The sequence below is a fragment of the Lissotriton vulgaris genome, chromosome 10 (genome assembly GCF_964263255.1).
Source record: "Lissotriton vulgaris chromosome 10, aLisVul1.2, whole genome shotgun sequence".
Classification (NCBI taxonomy): Eukaryota; Metazoa; Chordata; class Amphibia; order Caudata; family Salamandridae; genus Lissotriton; species Lissotriton vulgaris.
The window spans coordinates 69,355,451-69,377,788 of record NC_141698.1 but is presented as its reverse complement, the minus strand read 5'-3'; the positions used below and the strand labels follow the sequence as shown (position 1 = coordinate 69,377,788).

General features: G+C 47.1%; 1 protein-coding gene across 2 annotated transcripts in view; it reads left to right on the top strand.

The window, feature by feature from the left end:
- The window catches only part of TBL3 (transducin beta like 3), a 175,756-nt gene that overhangs the window by 128,171 nt on the left and 25,247 nt on the right, over positions 1 to 22,338 (top strand). For both annotated transcript variants that reach the window (XM_086940511.1, XM_086940510.1), the window contains exons 13-16: positions 1,123 to 1,229; positions 6,389 to 6,539; positions 20,418 to 20,648; positions 21,110 to 21,180. In XM_086940511.1, coding sequence (XP_086796637.1) covers positions 1,123 to 1,229; positions 6,389 to 6,539; positions 20,418 to 20,648; positions 21,110 to 21,180 — 560 coding nt within the window. The remainder of the gene's footprint in view (positions 1 to 1,122; positions 1,230 to 6,388; positions 6,540 to 20,417; positions 20,649 to 21,109; positions 21,181 to 22,338) is intronic.

Genomic DNA, 22,338 nt, shown 5'->3' with positions numbered 1-22,338 from the left:
GCTGAGTGATCAGCCAGTTGTGTCAATTTTAGATAGCCAGCCAGGGGTGGCAAAAGCTACGCTGCAGCCCCTGGTAGGCCTTGGATGCACCTATGCCCAGGGCACCTATAGTGCTCTGTACAGGGGCTGATAAGGTGACCCAAGCCAATCTAGTTATGCACCTAGGGTACATGGAATCCATTTTACAGAGAGAGCAGATAGCCTGGGGCCCTGATTAGCAGGGAACCAGGCCAACTAAGTCGAAAACCAGCTAAACACAAGGCAAAAAATCTGGGGTAACCATAGTCAGGTAGCCACCTTCCTACATGCATAAAAAAATACCACTCTTACATGATTAATTTTTTGAATTTGTTTTGATCAATCCTACCTATATTTTTCTACTTCTAGGCACTAATCTATTTCTCGCACAGGAGAAAATAAAATCTGTTTTGAACTTCAAAGATGATTCACACCCACATACCGGTTTTAACAATAGAGGGCTATGTTCAAATAGTGTGGCAAGGCCTTGCTATTCCTGTTGCACAATGCCACCAGCTGTACTGATATATGTAGCCAACCAGGAAACGTAAGCACCTCTTGCGTAGCCTTCAAGTCAGAATTAATGATTTGATTCTGTGCAGCCTGTCCCAGTGTAACCCCTGCATAAAGGTTTCCTCTCTAACGCCCTTTTCCTTGTGGTAGGCTTTAATACCCTTTTCATTGTTATAAGTACTCTGAGTAAGCAATGATCAGAGAGTGGCACGATGCTATTCAAAAATGATCATGTTGCTAGAAGGTGTTCTTTGAACAACAATAATTTTGACTTTCTAGATACCCTGTAGAAATGTATAACAAATAATTCAAAACTGAACAAACTGCACTTAGATTTAATCCTAAAATATATGTACGCAATACTTGGTCATCGCATTTCAGAAGATTAAATCATTAACTAAATATGCATTCTGTTAACCACACACATTTACTCTTAATTGACTGATACTTGTAACCCAAACAGGGGATTAACTGGACAGGAAAAGACTTAATATTTGTGATAATGGGCCTTTCTAGACTCCACTGTGTGGATGATGCTCTAGTTATTTCATACCTACATGCTTGAATTAATGATTTAATATATCTTTACAGGATAGAAGCGTGCGAGTTTGGCGCATGGATAAAACCACAGGGGAGGTGCAATGCGTGGCACAAGGATCGGGACACACTCATGGTGTGGGTGCTATGTCTTGTTCAAGGTAAAACTATTCTTTTGTATATCTTCTGCTTGTACTAAATGATTTCGCTCGCTGCTACTAATGTGCCTCCCTGTGCCAAATGCAGCACTGTAGTGAGAGTGTGTCCAGCTGCTCAGGGATGTAGAGGATGGATAGCATATTAGGTGTGCCAGTACAATATAGTAGCAACATAATCTGCAAAATTACTGACATTGCAGATAATCCTGCAGAGTGGCACAGAGGATATCCAACTCTCGCATCTTCATTTTTGGTTCAAGGTGTAGTAATCTTACTTGGGTCTTACAGTTTGCTGAATTTGTCCTAATAAAACACAGTTTATTTTCTTCACATTGAGGTTAATACAAACTTGTGTATAAATTAAGGTCTGGTTACATGCTAGTAAGCTTTTTATTGAGGACATTTCTAGGCTGCTGGATCATGGATGTTAAAGTTGCAAAAAAGCATGTTTACTTCAGCATTTTAATCCTAGACCTACCCAGAACATTCTAGAGCATTAAATATGATTCTTTTACCCAATTTTTCACCCGGTGAACAATAAAGCTTCGCAGTCTATGTATTAACTGTAAGTGTTCTTTGTAGCATACCAGCCATTGCAGAATATTTTTTTAGTCCTCTGTGTGATCACTTACCTCTCCAGTGCTTTCTCTTTACAGTTAGGGTAGCAGACTCATGAGATTGTAATGAGTTTGATTTTCTCTTACGCTTTTACTTATGTGGCCTGGTTATGATTATGCTCCACTGATCATGGTGCTCTTAATACCTACACCCATCCCTCTACCTGTCCAACTAATGTTTACTCTAAACTGACATCACTTCATAAGTTCACTGACTCAACTCACACCGGTGGTCCGACATATTAATTTAAAATGAGGGCTCTGCAATTACAAATGGACGCTAGTCACAGGTCCCTTCAGCTAATTTAAAAGAGGAATTTTGATAACCTCATAACTCTTATACCCTCTGCATCAATCTACAAAAACTGCTAAATGTTAGGGAATGGCTCATAATGGGCTGTTGGATGTGAATGTTTTCAAGACCGCCATAACTTAACAATGCACATGTATTTGTAAAGCCATGTTAACCTAAACGGGTATCTTGAAATAGCAGATGTTTATTGTTGCCCAACTCAGTGGTACTCTTTTTAAATGCTTGAAAGGATGAAAGATTGCGTGAGGCTGTGTGACTCCCCATGATTCTTTCCAGTCAAACCTAGACCCTTGAAGTTTATACATTAGTCCACTGAGCCACCGGGCTTGGCGTCTATTGCCTCTCAGCCCATGTAATGCAGAACAACTGAGTACCCCCAGGTCACAAACATTTCAAATATCTGCAATCCTGTGCTTTACAGATATGTGTATGGATTATCAAGACAGGGAAAGGAGGCATCCCTGTACCTGCAGGTTTATGTAACTACTGGTAAATGGGAGCAATTGAGTGGTTTGTCCCTGCACTCCTAAGAACACACTAGCACCAGGGCTAGCTATACACTGTGACTTGCCCAGTCACAGGTGCAAATGTACAGATGTCCACCTAGCACTAAAAGCAGAGCTGTACATCGCTCAGTTGGTTTGTTCCTCCACACAGACAACACAGCTGTCTCACCCATCACAGAGTTCAGAACTACCGTTCACCTGTCATTGTCTGCACACTATCCCTCACTTTGCCAAATGCATCTGAGCTCCCCCTCAGCTTTGCAGAATGCTCCCTTGCTCTGCTGATCAATATCTCTTTCAGACAAACAGCAAAATTGTCCCTTGCCTGTCTCTAACATCAGAGCCACCTTTCAGCTGTTGCGGACATCACAGCTGTCTTAAATTGGATAAAGACAATAGAGGTATGCCTCGCTCTTATGAGCTATTCCATTTCACTCTGGCTCAGGGAACCAGGTAAGAATGAACCTGAGAACATGAGGCCTTGCGGGAAGGAGAACCCCGGATGACACTTGAGGGACAGGGACACCAAGGGGAGTTGATGTACAGGGAACGAAGGCTCAAAGGTACTCCAACAACAGAGCAGCATTGGGAAGGGAAGTTTCCAGGCACAACAGCACACCCAAGAAAAACAGACCAGTGCATGATAGGGCTATACCTGCCCTACTTCAAGGAGACAAGGAATCAAGAAGCCAGGGTGGCTTGTTTCCATGGGAGCCTAGACCATGAACAATACACCCTAGACATGGATCCACAGATAGTCCATTAGAAAGACTCAGGAGTGCCAATGCCTAGTTATTTTGGAAAGACACAAGACCAGTTGCTGCTATGCAACACCGCTACAGCCAATACAGGTGCGAGCTAGCTTTCTTAAAAAAAAAGATTCATTTTTCAACCTTAATTTAGGCAAGGATGGAAGGTTGTAAGACTCCCTCCCCTTTTACTCATACCCTACAAACACCAACCCACACTTTTGTTCAGGAACTACATCACCATGGGAGATGCTACCCTGGTTGAAACACATCAGCATACAAATGCCCACCCAAAGAACCAAGAGAACAGCAGACCAGTGCCCACAGAAAGCACCAAGAGAACAACAGACCAATGCCCCTGCAAAGCTCCAGTAGAACAACAGACCAATGCCCTCACAAGCAGCAAGAGAAAAGCAGACCAGTGACCACACAAAGCACCAGTAGAACAGCAGACCAATGCCCACACAAAGCGCTGAGAGCAGCAGACCAATGCCCACACAAAGCACCAAGAGAACAGACCAATGCCCCCGCAAAGCTCCAGTAGAACAGCAGACTAATGCCCAGATAAAGCAGCAAGAGAACAGCAGACCAATGCCCTTACAAAGCAGCAAGAGGAAAGAAGACCATTGCCCACAGAAAGCACCAGTAGAACAGCAGACCAATGCTCACATAAAGTAGCAAGAGACCAGCAGAACAATGCCTATACAAAGCACCAAGAGAGCAGCAGACTAATGCCCACACAAAGAAGAAAGAGAACAGCAGGCCAATGCCCACACAAAGCACCAAGAGAGCAGCAGACCAATGCCCATACAAAGCAGCAAGAGAACAGCAGATCAATGCCCACGCAAAGCAACAAGAGAGCAGCAGACAAATGCCCTGACAAAGCAGCAAGAGAACAGCAGACCAAAGCCCTCACAAAGCAGCAAGAGAGCAGCAGACCTATGCCTATACAAAGCAGCAAGAGAACAGCATACCTATGCCTATACAAAGCAGCAAGAGAGCAGCAGACCCATGCCTATACAAAGCACCAAGAGAGCAGCAGACCAATGCCCGCACAAAGCACCAAGAGAGCAGCAGACCAAAGCCCACACAAAGCACCAAGAGAACAGCAGGCCAATGCCCACACAAAGCAGCAAGCGAACAGCAGAACAATGCCCACACAAAGCAGCAAGAGAGCAGCAGACCAATGCCCACACAGGGCAGCAAGAGAACAGCAGACCAAAGCCCACACAAAGCACCAAGAGAGCAGCAGACCAAAGCCCACACAAAGCACCAAGAGAGCAGCAGACCAATGCCCACACAAAACACGAAGAGAGCAGCAGACCAATGCTCACACAAAGCACCAAGAGAGCAGCAGACCAATGCCTATACAAAGCACCAAGAGAGCAGCAGACCACTGCCCGTACAAAGCACCAAGAGAACAGCAGGCCAATGCCCGCACAAAGCACCAAGAGAATAGCAGACCAATGCCCACACAAAACACCAAGAGAACAGCAGACCAATGCCTGTACAAAGCACCAAGAGAGCAGCAGACTAATGCCTTGACAAAGCAGCAAGAGAACAGCAGACCAATGCCCACACAAAGCACCAAGAGAGCAGCAGACCAATGCCCACACAAAGCACCACGAGAACAGCAGACCTATGCCTGTACAAAGCACCAAGAGAGCAGCAGACTAATGCCCTGACAAAGCAGCAAGAGAGCAGCAGACCAATGCCCACACAAAGCAGCAAGAGAGCAGCAGACCTATGCCTATACAAAGCACCAAGAGAGCAGCAGACCAATGCCTACATAAAGCAGCAAGAGAACAGCAGACCAATGCCCACAGAAAGCAGCAAGAGGCCAAGTAATTGGTCAACACTGCCCAATATAATTAGCGTTCCATAACACAACAGACCAACCACGTTCATCACTCTGGCACATTATCTGCCAGGTTACCATTCTACAAAAGTACACAACTAGGGCTCCATGAGTACTTTTAGCTGAATAATTTGTCTTAACTGTGATTCTATGCAGCCTCCTAAGGGTCCCATTCACTTTGACATTTTAATGACTGACTGGAAAAAACCTTGAAAAATAAATAGCAGAGGATTTTCATAAAATGGGGCACAGCACACTTTGTAAATCTGTCACATATTTGATTCTGTCTCCTCTATGACATTCCGACACCTTGCTAGAGTGAGACATACAGCACCTTAATCAGAAATGCCTACTCCCACCTTTGCCATCATGGCCAGAGGCGTTGGGGTTGGGGAAGTATCACTGAAGAAGGAACTCTATCCTCCTAATAAAATATAATAATACTGCAGTGTACTTATACTTTTATCTAGTTGTATTCTGAGTAAACATTTTCAGTCAGAAAGATTTTTACTATAAAATGTCATCAAATTGAAATTATTACTCGTAAGAATTAGTGTGATATGATCTCTTCTATGACTCACAGTGCCAAAGACCGAGAATGTTCTCTTTTTTACCATCGTCTGCCTATCTGGTATTCCATTATATAGGTCTCCCTTATTTATGTAGGCTAAATTCCCATCCTGTGCACATAGTGCGCCCTGCAGTTGTCCTCTGGTCTGTTTCAGCAGGTTAAACCTGCTGGAATATACCTGGTGAAACTTGTTCAGGATTTACAGAAATGTAGGATTCAGTGTAGTGGGCACCAAATTTAGCATACCATGCCCCTCTTCAGAATCAAAACTCTGATTAGGAGGTAGTTCTCAGACCTGGTAAATGCCCCACCCTAGCATGTCAGTATTTATGGGCTTCTGTAAGTACTTCAACATCTCCCTTCCTGGGCACTAGTATTTGGTGCAGAAGCGATCAATTGGGGAGCCATCATTTCTGTTGAAGAGAAATATAATTCTATAGACCATAGCGCCGCTTCCATCTCAGCGCATCGGCACCAACATGAGATTTTGGCAAAGCTGTGGTGAATGTCTCAGCAGAGAGGCCTCATACCTCCCCGTCTCGTTTCAGAATGAAAGAGTCATTTGTGGTAACGGGCAGCCAGGACTGCACTCTGAAGATCTGGAGGTTGCCAGAGTCGCTTACTTCCAAAGTGAAAGAAGTCCGGCTGTCTGCACCAGAGATCCTCCAAGCCAGTGTGACAGAAAAGGGCCACGACAAGGTAAGATATGGGGGAGCACCATCAGTGGCTTAGTTCACAATTCTCTGCTTAGCTGGACTGAAAGTCTCCTTTTGCTCTAAATGTCATGGTTAAGCAATGCTCAGAGGACACAGTTCCACTATGGTGTGCCAGTGAATCAGTGATTGTTGTGAGCTGCAGTTTAAACATGAACAGTACTATAACACTGTCAAGCAGGGGTAGCTCCTCCGCAATGGTGGAGGAGTGTCGCCCCACTGCCTGGCACAGAGCCAGCAAATAGAAAATAAAACCATGTTCTAGCATCGTTTTATTTTTCATTTGCTGGCTCTGAGACAGCTTCTGCAGGGAGGGCAGGGCATGGGAGGAGGAGTGCTATGTGTAAAATCTAAGTTCCCATATGTGTTTAGCTAGCCGTCTCAGGCCGACCAAAACACACATTTGCACTTGGGTTTCTCCAGCCTGCTTGCTGAAGAAGCCCGCACAGACTCCCTGGCCTGAGCAAGAGCGTCTTTTTAGCCCACTCGGGCCAATCTCCGTGCTGCTTTCTTTGGAGAGCAGCGTGAGGATTGGATGGGAGTCTATCCCTGGGGCTGCTGGGACAAAGAAGAGAAGAGGAAGCGCGACGCAGCAGTCTGCTTCAGGTACTTTTTTTTAAATATATATATTCTAACCACCCCTGCGCTCCCAGTTCCGTGTTCCCTCCACCTGCCCCACCACCCATTGTTTGTGGCAGCCGCCACTGCTGGCAAGTTGAAAATGACCTCATAGATCTTGTGTTCAGCTCCCTCTGGTAGGACATGGAGACCAGGGCTGAACTAATGTTATGTTGTCAGAGCTCGGTTTTAAGCCATGTGCTTCTGAGCTTCCATCCATTACACAACTGAAAATGTGTCAGTATCTCTACTAGCTGGAGTATTTTGCACTTGCCTGCTCTAAGTCTCTTACATTGGTGCATAAGCCGAAGATAAGCAATTTCCTTTCCCCTTTTTGTTGAAACTGGACCTATAACATTTGTTCAATCTTTGTATGTTTAATCTTGCAGACCTGCTTTGTTGCTCATTTTACCATTCCTGATAGGTGTAAGGATATTTTATGAAGGTTTGTGACAAAAAACAGTGCAGATTTCTAAATAGTTTCTTGAAAATGCATCATACAGTGCAATTGTTAAGCATTTTTTAGGTATCGCCTAACAGCGCACATGCGCAGTTGTTGCACGGAGTATTGTATACAGTAAACGGTTTGAAGCCCACCCATTACTTACCATTTGCTAGCTTGATAGTCATTCTTTTTAGCTGCCTCATATTTCACCACCATATGCCTCACATCACTTCATTTTATTTGTCTGAGGCACAGACCAAGCACTAATTGTTTTGATTAGTGTTCTTCTACTCTTCTTTCCCTGCTCGCGCTGTCATTCAGAGTACTTATACCTTCATTCTTCTGACCGTCACTTCCATTTCGATGTTCCACATGTGTGTTGCTTTTAACTTCTGTCGTACAGGTTTGTTTATTGTTACCTTCATTTGTTTTACAGTTCAGTGCTTCCTTGTATAGCCCCAAACAAATGGCCTGGAATATGAAAGCAGTCCGTGTGCCTGCATGTGTTTGTAGGTCATGCCGCTTCTCTGAGCATAGAAAGTTTATGTCTGTTTAAAGCGTACACTGAAACCGGACACCCATGGTGTTTCCAGACAAACCGTCCAGGCACATGCTTCGGGCCAGGCTGCCACTAAGCAACATAAACATTTTTGGACATATTTGTGCCTTTTCAAGCACAAAATATGTGGCTTTTTAAAAGTTCCTCAATTTCTGGTAGCGCTGCAGTTAATCAATTTCTCCTTATAACCTGTGTTCTCAGTCTTGTATGTATTCCACTTCTTCTCTGCTCATGCAAAGTATGGGTCTGTTTAAAATGCTCCATCCCAAGCAACCCTACCCCACTCCATTCTACCCTACCCCATTCTACCCCACCCCACTCTACTCTACGCCAGTCCAGTCTACCCCACTTCACTCCAGTCTACTCCAATCCACTCAACTTCACCACAATCTACTCCACTCCTCTACCTCACTCCACTTCACTGCAGTCAGTCTACCCCACCTTACTCCAATCTAACCCACTCCGCCCAAATATACCCCATCCACTTCAATTCAACCCCACTACAATCACCCCCTCCACTACACCCCAATCTACCCCTCCCCTCCAATATACCCCACCCCAATCTTCCCCGATCCAGTCCACCTCACTGCACCTCAATCTACCCCTCTCATCCGAATCTACCCCACTCCATCCGGATCTACCCCACTCCATCCAAATCTACACCTCTCCACTACAATATACCCCACTCTACCCATTCTACTCTCCTTCAATCTACCACGCTCCACTCTAGCCCAATCCACCCCACTCCAATCTACCCCAGCCCAGTCTACCTTACTCCACTCTACACCACTCCAATTTACCCAACTCTACTCTGCCCCTTTCTACCCCTCCAATCATCCCTACATTACTCCAACCTACCCAACTCTCCTCTACCCCAATCCACTCCACCCTATCCACTCTACTCCAACCTCCCTCATGACAATCTTCCTCACTCCATTCCAGCCAACCTACTCCACTCCACCCCAAACAACCTCAGGACAATCTTCCTTACTCTAATCTACCCCACTCCAGTTTACCCCAATCTACCCCACTCCAGTTTACCCCAATCTACCCCACTCCAATTTTCCCCACACCACTCCAATTTACCCACTGCAATCCAATCTACACCACTGAACTCGATCCCACTCCACTTCACCCCAGTTTACCCCACTCCACTCCAATCGAACTGAATCCACTTCCCTCCAATTCGCCCCACTCCACCCAGCTCCTCTCCAATCTACTCCAATCCACCCTACCCGCTCCATTCTACCTCATTCCATTACAATCTACCCCACTCCCTTTTCACCTCACTCTCCTCCTCTTCAATCTACTCCTCTCCCCTGTACCCCACTGTACTCCAATGGTTTGTTTGGTGAGAGGTTCTTTAGGGTCGCACAATTTGTGCTGCAGGCCCGAGAGTCCCTTCTTAGGCAACTAGTGCCCTAGGTACCAGGGGTACCATTACCAGTGACTTACAGAGAGTGCTAAAGATATTGTAAATTGAGGGAAACAATTGTACAATTATAGGAAAGGAATACTGGTACTAGGGACCTCGTTAGCAGGAACCCAGTACACTTCAGTCGAAGTTGCATCAAATACCAGGCAGTGTGTGTGTGTTGGATAGAGGGGTTCTGCAACAAAAACCCAGTTTCCTACACCACTCCTCTCCATTCCGATCTACCTTTCTCCACTCAACTCCACTCCAATCTACCCCACACCACCCAAATATATCCCAATCCACCCCAATGCACCCTAATTCAGCCCACTCCATTCAAATCTACCCTAATCTACCCCACTCCTCATACTCCTACCTCACTCCAATCTGCCCCACTCCACTCTAACCAAATGTACCCCACTCTTTTTAGGTCTCGCCTAGACGAAAGCAAAAGCGAAGCTTTTGCTGTCTATGCGAGACAACTTATGTTGCCACTTTTCTGGGAATATTGTGGACATCAGACTGTTACGAGCTTTTTCTGCTGTAGTCAGGCTGTCACGAGCTTCTCCTTTGGAGATTTGACCTCGTGAGCGCGCCTTGACTGCATCTAATGGGCCGTGTGCTTCCTTTAGTCAGTTTCACTTTGCCTGCACTTTCAAAGTGAAATGAAACAATGTGTCTGGTAGTTGTTCATGTGGAGTGCCTTCTGAGCGGCCTTGACTGCATCTAATGTGTGTGGCTTTTTTTTTCAACGTGGCCCTGGCGCTTGCTTCAGTCAGTTTCACTTTTAAGGTGCAGGCGTCAATGGGTCTGGTACTTGTTTTATTTCCATTTAATGCTCTTTGGAACAACAATTTTATATTACTTGTGTGTATTACCACTGGCCAGAATTTCAAAGACTTATATTCACGCAGGTGAAATAATACTATTGTGATTAGGGCCGATTTTTGGAGTCTGACCGTTCAGAGTGCAGAGTGGAGCTTCAGAGTGGAGCTTCAGAGTGGAGCTTCAGAGTGGAGCTTCAGAGTGGAGCTTCAGAGTGGAGCTTCAGAGTGCAGAGTGGAGCTTCAGAGTGCAGAGTGGAGCTTCAGAGTGGAGCTTCAGAGTGGAGCTTCAGAGTGGAGCTTCAGAGTGGAGCTTCAGAGTGGAGCTTCAGAGTGGAGCTTCAGAGTGCAGAGTGGAGCTTCAGAGTGCAGAGTGGAGCTTCAGAGTGCAGAGTGGAGCTTCAGAGTGGAGCTTCAGAGTGGAGCTTCAGAGTGGAGCTTCAGAGTGGAGCTTCAGAGTGGAGCTTCAGAGTGGAGCTTCAGAGTGGAGCTTCAGAGTGGAGCTTCAGAGTGCAGCTTCAGAGTGCAGCTTCAGAGTGGAGCTTCAGAGTGGAGCTTCAGAGTGCAGCTTCAGAGTGGAGCTTCAGAGTGGAGCTTCAGAGTGGAGCTTCAGAGTGGAGCTTCAGAGTGGAGCTTCAGAGTGGAGCTTCAGAGTGGAGCTTCAGAGTGGAGCTTCAGAGTGCAGATTCAGAGTGGAGCTTCAGAGTGGAGCTTCAGAGTGCAGAGTGGAGCTTCAGAGTGGAGCTTCAGAGTGCAGAGTGGAGCTTCAGAGTGGAGCTTCAGAGTGCAGAGTGGAGCTTCAGAGTGGAGCTTCAGAGTGCAGAGTGGAGCTTCAGAGTGGAGCTTCAGAGTGCAGAGTGGAGCTTCAGAGTGGAGCTTCAGAGTGCAGAGTGGAGCTTCAGAGTGGAGCTTCAGAGTGGAGCTTCAGAGTGGAGCTTCAGAGTGGAGCTTCAGAGTGGAGCTTCAGAGTGGAGCTTCAGAGTGGAGCTTCAGAGTGCAGAGTGGAGCTTCAGAGTGGAGCTTCAGAGTGCAGAGTGGAGCTTCAGAGTGGAGCTTCAGAGTGCAGAGTGGAGCTTCAGAGTGGAGCTTCAGAGTGGAGCTTCAGAGTGGAGCTTCAGAGTGGAGCTTCAGAGTGGAGCTTCAGAGTGGAGCTTCAGAGTGGAGCTTCAGAGTGCAGAGTGGAGCTTCAGAGTGGAGCTTCAGAGTGGAGCTTCAGAGTGGAGCTTCAGAGTGGAGCTTCAGAGTGGAGCTTCAGAGTGGAGCTTCAGAGTGGAGCTTCAGAGTGGAGCTTCAGAGTGGAGCTTCAGAGTGGAGCTTCAGAGTGGAGCTTCAGAGTGGAGCTTCAGAGTGGAGCTTCAGAGTGCAGAGTGGAGCTTCAGAGTGGAGCTTCAGAGTGCAGAGTGGAGCTTCAGAGTGGAGCTTCAGAGTGCAGAGTGGAGCTTCAGAGTGCAGAGTGGAGCTTCAGAGTGGAGCTTCAGAGTGCAGAGTGGAGCTTCAGAGTGGAGCTTCAGAGTGGAGCTTCAGAGTGGAGCTTCAGAGTGGAGCTTCAGAGTGGAGCTTCAGAGTGGAGCTTCAGAGTGCAGATTCAGAGTGGAGCTTCAGAGTGCAGATTCAGAGTGGAGCTTCAGAGTGGAGCTTCAGAGTGCAGAGTGGAGCTTCAGAGTGGAGCTTCAGAGTGCAGAGTGGAGCTTCAGAGTGGAGCTTCAGAGTGCAGAGTGGAGCTTCAGAGTGGAGCTTCAGAGTGCAGAGTGGAGCTTCAGAGTGGAGCTTCAGAGTGCAGAGTGGAGCTTCAGAGTGGAGCTTCAGAGTGGAGCTTCAGAGTGGAGCTTCAGAGTGGAGCTTCAGAGTGGAGCTTCAGAGTGGAGCTTCAGAGTGCAGAGTGGAGCTTCAGAGTGGAGCTTCAGAGTGGAGCTTCAGAGTGGAGCTTCAGAGTGGAGCTTCAGAGTGGAGCTTCAGAGTGGAGCTTCAGAGTGGAGCTTCAGAGTGGAGCTTCAGAGTGCAGAGTGGAGCTTCAGAGTGCAGAGTGGAGCTTCAGAGTAGAGCTTCAGAGTGCAGCTTCAGAGTGCAGCTTCAGAGCGCGCCTTGACTGCATCTAATGGGCCGTGTGCTTCCTTTAGTCAGTTTCACTTTGCCTGCACTTTCAAAGTGAAATGAAACAATGTGTCTGGTAGTTGTTCATGTGGAGTGCCTTCTGACCTCGTGAGCGGCCTTGACTGCATCTAATGTGTGTGGCTTTTTTTTTCAACGTGGCCCTGGCGCTTGCTTCAGTCAGTTTCACTTTTAAGGTGCAGGCGTCAATGGGTCTGGTACTTGTTTTATTTCCATTTAATGCTCTTTGGAACAACAATTTTATATTACTTGTGTGTATTACCACTGGCCAGAATTTCAAAGACTTATATTCACGCAGGTGAAATAATACTATTGTGATTAGGGCCGATTTTTGGAGTCTGACCGTTCAGAGTGCAGAGTGGAGCTTCAGAGTGGAGCTTCAGAGTGGAGCTTCAGAGTGGAGCTTCAGAGTGGAGCTTCAGAGTGGAGCTTCAGAGTGGAGCTTCAGAGTGCAGAGTGGAGCTTCAGAGTGCAGAGTGGAGCTTCAGAGTGCAGAGTGGAGCTTCAGAGTGCAGAGTGGAGCTTCAGAGTGGAGCTTCAGAGTGGAGCTTCAGAGTGGAGCTTCAGAGTGGAGCTTCAGAGTGGAGCTTCAGAGTGGAGCTTCAGAGTGGAGCTTCAGAGTGGAGCTTCAGAGTGCAGAGTGGAGCTTCAGAGTGCAGAGTGGAGCTTCAGAGTGGAGCTTCAGAGTGGAGCTTCAGAGTGGAGCTTCAGAGTGGAGCTTCAGAGTGGAGCTTCAGAGTGGAGCTTCAGAGTGGAGCTTCAGAGTGGAGCTTCAGAGTGGAGCTTCAGAGTGCAGCTTCAGAGTGCAGCTTCAGAGTGCAGCTTCAGAGTGGAGCTTCAGAGTGGAGCTTCAGAGTGCAGATTCAGAGTGGAGCTTCAGAGTGGAGCTTCAGAGTGCAGAGTGGAGCTTCAGAGTGGAGCTTCAGAGTGCAGAGTGGAGCTTCAGAGTGGAGCTTCAGAGTGCAGAGTGGAGCTTCAGAGTGGAGCTTCAGAGTGCAGAGTGGAGCTTCAGAGTGGAGCTTCAGAGTGCAGAGTGGAGCTTCAGAGTGGAGCTTCAGAGTGCAGAGTGGAGCTTCAGAGTGGAGCTTCAGAGTGGAGCTTCAGAGTGGAGCTTCAGAGTGGAGCTTCAGAGTGGAGCTTCAGAGTGGAGCTTCAGAGTGGAGCTTCAGAGTGGAGCTTCAGAGTGGAGCTTCAGAGTGCAGAGTGGAGCTTCAGAGTGGAGCTTCAGAGTGCAGAGTGGAGCTTCAGAGTGGAGCTTCAGAGTGCAGAGTGGAGCTTCAGAGTGGAGCTTCAGAGTGGAGCTTCAGAGTGGAGCTTCAGAGTGGAGCTTCAGAGTGGAGCTTCAGAGTGGAGCTTCAGAGTGGAGCTTCAGAGTGCAGAGTGGAGCTTCAGAGTGGAGCTTCAGAGTGGAGCTTCAGAGTGGAGCTTCAGAGTGGAGCTTCAGAGTGGAGCTTCAGAGTGGAGCTTCAGAGTGGAGCTTCAGAGTGGAGCTTCAGAGTGGAGCTTCAGAGTGCAGAGTGGAGCTTCAGAGTGGAGCTTCAGAGTGCAGAGTGGAGCTTCAGAGTGGAGCTTCAGAGTGCAGAGTGGAGCTTCAGAGTGGAGCTTCAGAGTGCAGAGTGGAGCTTCAGAGTGGAGCTTCAGAGTGGAGCTTCAGAGTGGAGCTTCAGAGTGGAGCTTCAGAGTGGAGCTTCAGAGTGGAGCTTCAGAGTGCAGATTCAGAGTGGAGCTTCAGAGTGCAGATTCAGAGTGGAGCTTCAGAGTGGAGCTTCAGAGTGCAGAGTGGAGCTTCAGAGTGGAGCTTCAGAGTGCAGAGTGGAGCTTCAGAGTGGAGCTTCAGAGTGCAGAGTGGAGCTTCAGAGTGGAGCTTCAGAGTGCAGAGTGGAGCTTCAGAGTGGAGCTTCAGAGTGGAGCTTCAGAGTGGAGCTTCAGAGTGCAGAGTGGAGCTTCAGAGTGGAGCTTCAGAGTGGAGCTTCAGAGTGGAGCTTCAGAGTGGAGCTTCAGAGTGCAGAGTGGAGCTTCAGAGTGGAGCTTCAGAGTGGAGCTTCAGAGTGGAGCTTCAGAGTGGAGCTTCAGAGTGGAGCTTCAGAGTGGAGCTTCAGAGTGGAGCTTCAGAGTGCAGAGTGGAGCTTCAGAGTGCAGAGTGGAGCTTCAGAGTGGAGCTTCAGAGTGGAGCTTCAGAGTGGAGCTTCAGAGTGGAGCTTCAGAGTGGAGCTTCAGAGTGGAGCTTCAGAGTGGAGCTTCAGAGTGGAGCTTCAGAGTGGAGCTTCAGAGTGGAGCTTCAGAGTGGAGCTTCAGAGTGCAGAGTGGAGCTTCAGAGTGCAGAGTGGAGCTTCAGAGTAGAGCTTCAGAGTGCAGCTTCAGAGTGCAGCTTCAGAGTGCAGCTTCAGAGTGCAGCTTCAGAGTGGAGCTTCAGAGTGGAGCTTCAGAGTGGAGCTTCAGAGTGCAGATTCAGAGTGGAGCTTCAGAGTGGAGCTTCAGAGTGCAGAGTGGAGCTTCAGAGTGGAGCTTCAGAGTGCAGAGTGGAGCTTCAGAGTGGAGCTTCAGAGTGCAGAGTGGAGCTTCAGAGTGGAGCTTCAGAGTGGAGCTTCAGAGTGGAGCTTCAGAGTGGAGCTTCAGAGTGGAGCTTCAGAGTGGAGCTTCAGAGTGGAGCTTCAGAGTGGAGCTTCAGAGTGGAGCTTCAGAGTGGAGCTTCAGAGTGGAGCTTCAGAGTGCAGAGTGGAGCTTCAGAGTGGAGCTTCAGAGTGGAGCTTCAGAGTGGAGCTTCAGAGTGGAGCTTCAGAGTGGAGCTTCAGAGTGGAGCTTCAGAGTGGAGCTTCAGAGTGGAGCTTCAGAGTGGAGCTTCAGAGTGGAGCTTCAGAGTGCAGAGTGGAGCTTCAGAGTGGAGCTTCAGAGTGGAGCTTCAGAGTGCAGAGTGGAGCTTCAGAGTGGAGCTTCAGAGTGGAGCTTCAGAGTGGAGCTTCAGAGTGGAGCTTCAGAGTGGAGCTTCAGAGTGGAGCTTCAGAGTGGAGCTTCAGAGTGGAGCTTCAGAGTGGAGCTTCAGAGTGGAGCTTCAGAGTGGAGCTTCAGAGTGGAGCTTCAGAGTGGAGCTTCAGAGTGGAGCTTCAGAGTGGAGCTTCAGAGTGGAGCTTCAGAGTGCAGAGTGGAGCTTCAGAGTGGAGCTTCAGAGTGCAGAGTGGAGCTTCAGAGTGGAGCTTCAGAGTGGAGCTTCAGAGTGGAGCTTCAGAGTGGAGCTTCAGAGTGCCAATTCAGAGTGGAGCTTCAGAGTGGAGCTTCAGAGTGCAGAGTGGAGCTTCAGAGTGGAGCTTCAGAGTGGAGCTTCAGAGTGGAGCTTCAGAGTGGAGCTTCAGAGTGGAGCTTCAGAGTGGAGCTTCAGAGTGGAGCTTCAGAGTGCAGAGTAGAGCTTCAGAGTGGAGCTTCAGAGTGGAGAGTGGAGATTCAGAGTGGAGAGTGGAGATTCAGAGTGGAGCTTCAGAGTTGGGATTCAGAGTGCAGAGTGGAGCTTCAGAGTGCAGAGTGGAGCTTCAGAGTGCAGAGTGGAGATTCAGAGTGGAGCTTCAGAGTGCAGAGTGGAGATTCAGAGTGGATCTTCAGAGTGCAGAGTGGAGATTCAGAGTGGAGCTTCAGAGTGCAGAGTGGAGATTCAGAGTGCAGAGTGGAGATTCAGAGTGCAGATTCAGAGTGCAGAGTGGAGCTTCAGAGTGCAGAGTGGAGATTCAGAGTGCAGATTCAGAGTGCAGAGTGCAGATTCAGAGTGGAGCTTCAGAGTGCAGATTCAGAGTGGAGCTTCAGAGTGCAGAGTGGAGCTTCAGAATGCAGAGTGGAGCTTCAGAGTGTCAAGAGCAATGCCAATAGCTCCAACTTTAACAAAGGCAAAACCATTGCATTTTAAATGCTTGTTATTTTACCGAATCACATGCTCATGCTGCTGCCTGGTTTGTCTACATGCATACAGGCAGAATCACTCGGTACAAAATGGCTCCTGTTCACTCGTCAGTATGGTCTTGCGTCGCCCCACCTTCCCCCTGCCAAATACATTCATTCCAAATACTGCTTATTTTCATATCAGACTGACTTCTCACATCTGGGATAGCAGGGGCACCTTCCACAGTGATTAGTGCTTCACAAAAAATAATTCTCGGCTAGCGCTCAGAAGCCTTGAAGCTTTGATTGAATGACACTGCAGTTTGATGCCCCGCTCGTTTTTTGATGCTATGCGTTCCAGACACTGATTTTATTAAGACTCACTTGGAGCTCTAAACTGTCACTTGATCTTTCTTTGGGTCATTTCGTTTGCCCGGAAGGACTAACATATCTGTGAAACCCTCTTCTTTTATAGTTTGAGCATCGTCTTCGTTTAGCAGGATAACATTATACATTTGAAAATACAAATATCCGGGAAGAGCAGAGAGCAAATCTCCGCGATGTTGGGCATTCTCCTATCATAAAGGAAGCGTGTTGGTGGGACCTGTGGCATCTAACGCATCATTTAACCCTATATGCGTGGGCACCTACCACAATAATGTATAGGATGAGTTTGTTCCGTTCCCGTTTTTAATTTGATGTAAAACTCAAATCACTGCACACTCTCTACTACACACTCTCTACTACAGTCACTACTCTCTACTACACACTCCCTACTACAGTCACTACTCTCTACTACACATTCTGCTACACACTCTCTACTACAGTCACTACTCTCTGCTACGCACTCTACTCTCTACTACACTCTACTACACACTCTCTACTACACACTCTACTACACACTCTCTACTACAGTCACTACTCTCTGCTACGCACTCTACTCTCTACTACACACTCTACTACACACTCTCTACTACAGTCGCTACTCTCTACTACACACTGTACTACACACTCTACTACAGTCACTACTCTCTACTACACACTCTCTACTACAGTCACTACTCTCTACTACACACTCACTACACACTCACTACTACAGCCACTACTCTCTTCGACACACTCTATACTAGACACTCTCTACTACACACTATCTACTACAGTCACTACTTACTACACACTCTACTACACACTCTACTACACACTCTACATTACACACTCTACATTACACACTCTACATTACACACTCTACATTACACACTCTCTACTACACACTCTCTACTACACACTCTACTCTACTACACTCTACTACACACTCTGCTACACACACGCTCTACTACACACTCTACTACACACCCTCTACTACTCTCTACTACTCTACTACACATTCTCTACTACTCTACTACACACTCACTACTTTCTACTACACTCTACTACAGACTCTCCACTCTCTACTCCACACTCTCTACTCCACACTCTCTACCTCAATCTCTCTACCTCAATCTCTCTAATTCAATCTCTCTACCTCAATCTCTCTACTTCAATCTCTCTACTTCAATCTCTCTACTACACACTCACTACTTTCTAGTACACACTCTCTACTACACACTCTACTACACTCCCTACTACACATTCTCCTACACACTCTACTACACACTCTACTACACACTCACCACTCTACTACACACTCACCACTCTACTACACACTCACTAGTCTCTACTGCTCACTCTCTACTACACACTCTCTACTACACACTCTCTACTACACACTCACTACTACACACTCTCTACTACACACTCACTACTCTCTACTACACACTCACTACTCTCTACTACACACTCACTACTCTCTACTACACACTCACTACTCTCTACTACACACTCTACTACTCACTTACTACTCTCTACTCACTCTCTACTACTCACTACTACTCTCTCTACTACTCACTACTACTCTCTCTACTACTCTCTCTACTACTCACTCTCTACTACTCACTCTCTACTGCTCATGACAATGCCATTTATTTATCTGTTTCCAAAACCAACACATAAATAAAACATTTGTCATTTACAATGCCAAAAGCGCTAACTTTTGCAAAGGCGAGACCGTTGCATTGTAAATGCTTGTTTAATCTACCCCACTCCACTTCAACCCATTCGAGTCTACCCCACTCCACCCCTGTCCACCTCACTCCACCCCAATCCATTCCACTCCTCCCAATACACCCCACACCTGCCCACTCCATTCTATCCCACTCAACTCCATTCCACTTCAGTCTGTCCCAATCTACCTCACTCCACTCTACCCCACTCCCCCCCAATCTACCCCAAACCACCCCATTCTTTCCCACTCCAATTTACCCCACCCCTACTCCTAAATATCATCCAGTCTCAGCAGGGGTATCAAAGCTCTCTTGGCTGCCAGTGAACAAGCGTGCTATCTTTAAAGCTTCATGCATTGTTCAGAACACTGGTCCTGGAGGAATTATAGCCATGTTCCAAAGGTACATTGCCTCCAGACAGCTCTCGTCTGCAAGCCATAACTGTGTGGTTGTCCCTAAGTTCCGAAAGGCAAGATGAGGAGGCAGAGCCTTCTCGATGGCCGCATCCAAGCTATGGAACGCCCTTCCTCATTTCATCACCCTAATCCAGGCTCATTCCCCATTCTGAAAGGCCTTAACCCCTTCGATGCTCATGACGAGCTCAGCTCGTCATGAGGCACAGTTGAGCTGTGCTGATGACGAGCTGAGCTCGTCATGAACAATGATAAATCTGAGAATCCAGCACCGGAGAAAAATATCCCTAGCAGCCAAGGTGTTAAAAACCTGTGTTTTCGCCATCTAATGGCCAGGTCCATGGTGTAATGGAGGGCTCAAGGCTCTGTGACCTTAAAATAATTCTTCCACCCTCTCTTTTAAAATGAGAGGTCAGGAACACCTAGTAGGTTTGTTGTTTGCCGGTAGGCGGGCGGCATCTTTGGTGCTCTACCTCGATTGCCTACGTCTCTAGAAATAGAGTAACGGTAACAACATCCTGCACTTTCTGTTTACTGGGGTCGGAGGCGGATGAGGATTAAAAACAAAAAAAGAGAAAAAAAAATCTTCTTTCACTGACATCACTTATGTCTGGACTAACCGTCATTAGCCTTGACTCCTTTGCAAATGTGTTTGCGCTCTACAAATCATTTTCATTTCATTTCACTCTACCACACTCCAATCTACCCCACCCCACTCTACTCTACTCCATTCCACTCCAGTCTATCCCAATCTACCCCACCCCACTCTACTCTACACTGGTACCCCACTCCAATCTACCCTACTCCACTCCAAACTACCACATTCCATTCCAATCTACCCCACTCCCCTCCACCACAGGCTTCCCCACCCCACTCAACCCCACTCCACTCTATTTCACTTCACCCCACTTCTGCCCCTTTTTTTTTTAAATACCTAGTCCACCCGAATTTACTTCATTCTACCCCACTCCAATCTACCTCATTCCACTCTACCACACTCCTCTCCAATCTACCCCACTCTCCTCCATTCTAGCAATCCTTCCCTCTCCTCCCCATTCCACTGTACTCCATTCCACCCCATTCCACTCTACTCCTCTCCACCCCAATCTACCCCACTCGCCTCCATTCTAGCACACTCCACTCCACCCTACTCCACCCCATTCCACTCTACCCTATTCCACTCTACTCCAATCTATCGAACACCAATCTACCCAAGCACACCCCACTCCAATCTACCCCACTCCACTCTGTCCCAGTCTACCCACTCCACTCCAGTTTACCACACTGCATGCCACTAACTCATACCCATGCTGAAAAGCAGCCACAGTGGTGTATAACAGAGCTAAAACACATTGCCAAAGCCAGAAGCTCTCGTATTGTCAAGACTGATTGGCTTTGCCAATGCTTGTTTTAAAAAAAAATATTCTAAACCCATTTTAGTAATCAATAATGGGTCAAGTATCTGTCAGTGCTGGAGAAGGCTTTTGCAGGATGTCATGCCTCTTTTTTTCCTTCTCCACAGGACATTAACAGCATTACTGTATCACCAAATGACAAACTGGTTGCCACTGGCTCTCAAGACAGGAGTGCTAAACTGTGGTCGTCAGCAGATTGTTCACTGCAGGGCACCTTCCGTGGCCACAAACGTGGCATCTGGTGTGTGCAGTTCTCGCCTGTAGATCAAGTGTTGGCGACTTCCTCTGCTGATGGAACGCTGAAGCTCTGGGGTCTACATGACTTTAGTTGTCTTAAGGTGAGTGCGTGGGCTGGCTATTCTGCTTCTGTATCCGATATGCCTGTTGGGTGTTTCATACATTTTGGGAAGAGGTTTAAAATGTAATAAAACAGATTAAAATCTAGAGGCGATTATACTGTATAATTTCAACATGTTTATCAATGTGGCATGTCCATGTTGGAAGAAACCCACTGTCTCATTCTCAGAGAATATCTTTAAACCCACCTCTTCTGCCAGTTCTTAAAGCAATTACTCAGTGAACTCTAAGTAATATATTTTTCTCCAACTAGTGCCTGTGCTAGAAGCTTTAGGAACTATCACACCTCTGGGACTTCATCAGGCAAGAGCAGGGAAGGAAATGGGGAGAAGTGGAAACCCTGGCCCTTTGCATTGAGGCACCTTAGTCCTAAATAATTCTGCTGTGCTTTCCTTTCTGACACTTTTTTTTAACCTTTGTGTTTTCTCTCTCTCTCTGATAGACTTTTGAGGGTCATGATGCATCTGTGCTGAAGGTTATCTTTATTAGTCGTGGGACTCAGCTGCTCACCAGGTAAATCAGCACATTAAGTGTTCTAGGATATGGAAAATATTTAACTGTACCTATTGCAGCCTCTTTATTTAGGAACTAGCAGCCCGTCCCGACGTTGGTCGGGTATGAATTGCTGCCGGCCAGTAGTATATTGTTTTGTAGGATTTCGTTTTGATAGCATTTCTTATCTGTGACAGGCCTGTGAAAGGCTCCGATTCACAGTGCACTGCTGTTGCACTTAGGAGTGCGCGTTCAGTAGTGTGTGAACTCGATGTTTCCCTACTTTATTTTTCCTTGCAATATTATATAGCGCGAACTCGACAACATGGCATGAGCACAATTTACATTACAGAAGAACACATTCATTTGTGGTAGGCACGGGGTGACAAAGCGATTTGCCTGGAATCACAGGATGTTGAGCTGATGCCGAGATTCGAACTTAGCTCCCCAGCTCTAAAGTTCGCAATTCTAGAACTTGTGGCGGGAGGTTTGTCTAAAAGTGTATGTCAGTGCTGGCCATCAATGAGAGAGACCTGTGCATTTTTCAAATGGGTGGTGAAAAAATATGAGTATGTTGCTGGAGATGTGGGCCTCCGTGCCACCAATGTACTTACCGGGGGAGGGTAAACACCCATTATTCCGCAACTTTATTTCCGCATACCATCACTCTGCATATTTCATTACGAAAGTACCATGACTCCGCAATGCCATTATATCGCATGGCATTACATTTTATATGCTTGTACCACGCATACATTTACAACGAAATTCGTTGTAAAGGCATGAATGGTAAAATCATGTTTTTTTATGTTTGGATAAGGTAAGTATGGGTATAGGGGTATATGTTTTGGGGTACTGAGGTATATGTTTTTGGGTGTTTGGGTATTTTAAGGGTTCAGATATAGTTTTGGGTTATGGAGTACAGGGGTAGTTTTAGGGTTTAGGGATAGGTATGGGTTTTGGGGTACAGGGGTATTTTTAGGGTTCAGGGGTAGGTTTGGGTATAGGGGTATTTTTAGGGTTCAGGGGTAGGTTTGGGGGTACAGGGGTATTTTTAGTGTTCAGGGCTAGGTTTGGGGGTACAGGGGTATTTTTAGGGTTCCGGGGTAGGTTTGGGTTTTGGGGTACAGGGTTATTTTTAGGGTTCAGGGGTAGGTTTGGGTTTTGGGGTACAGGGTT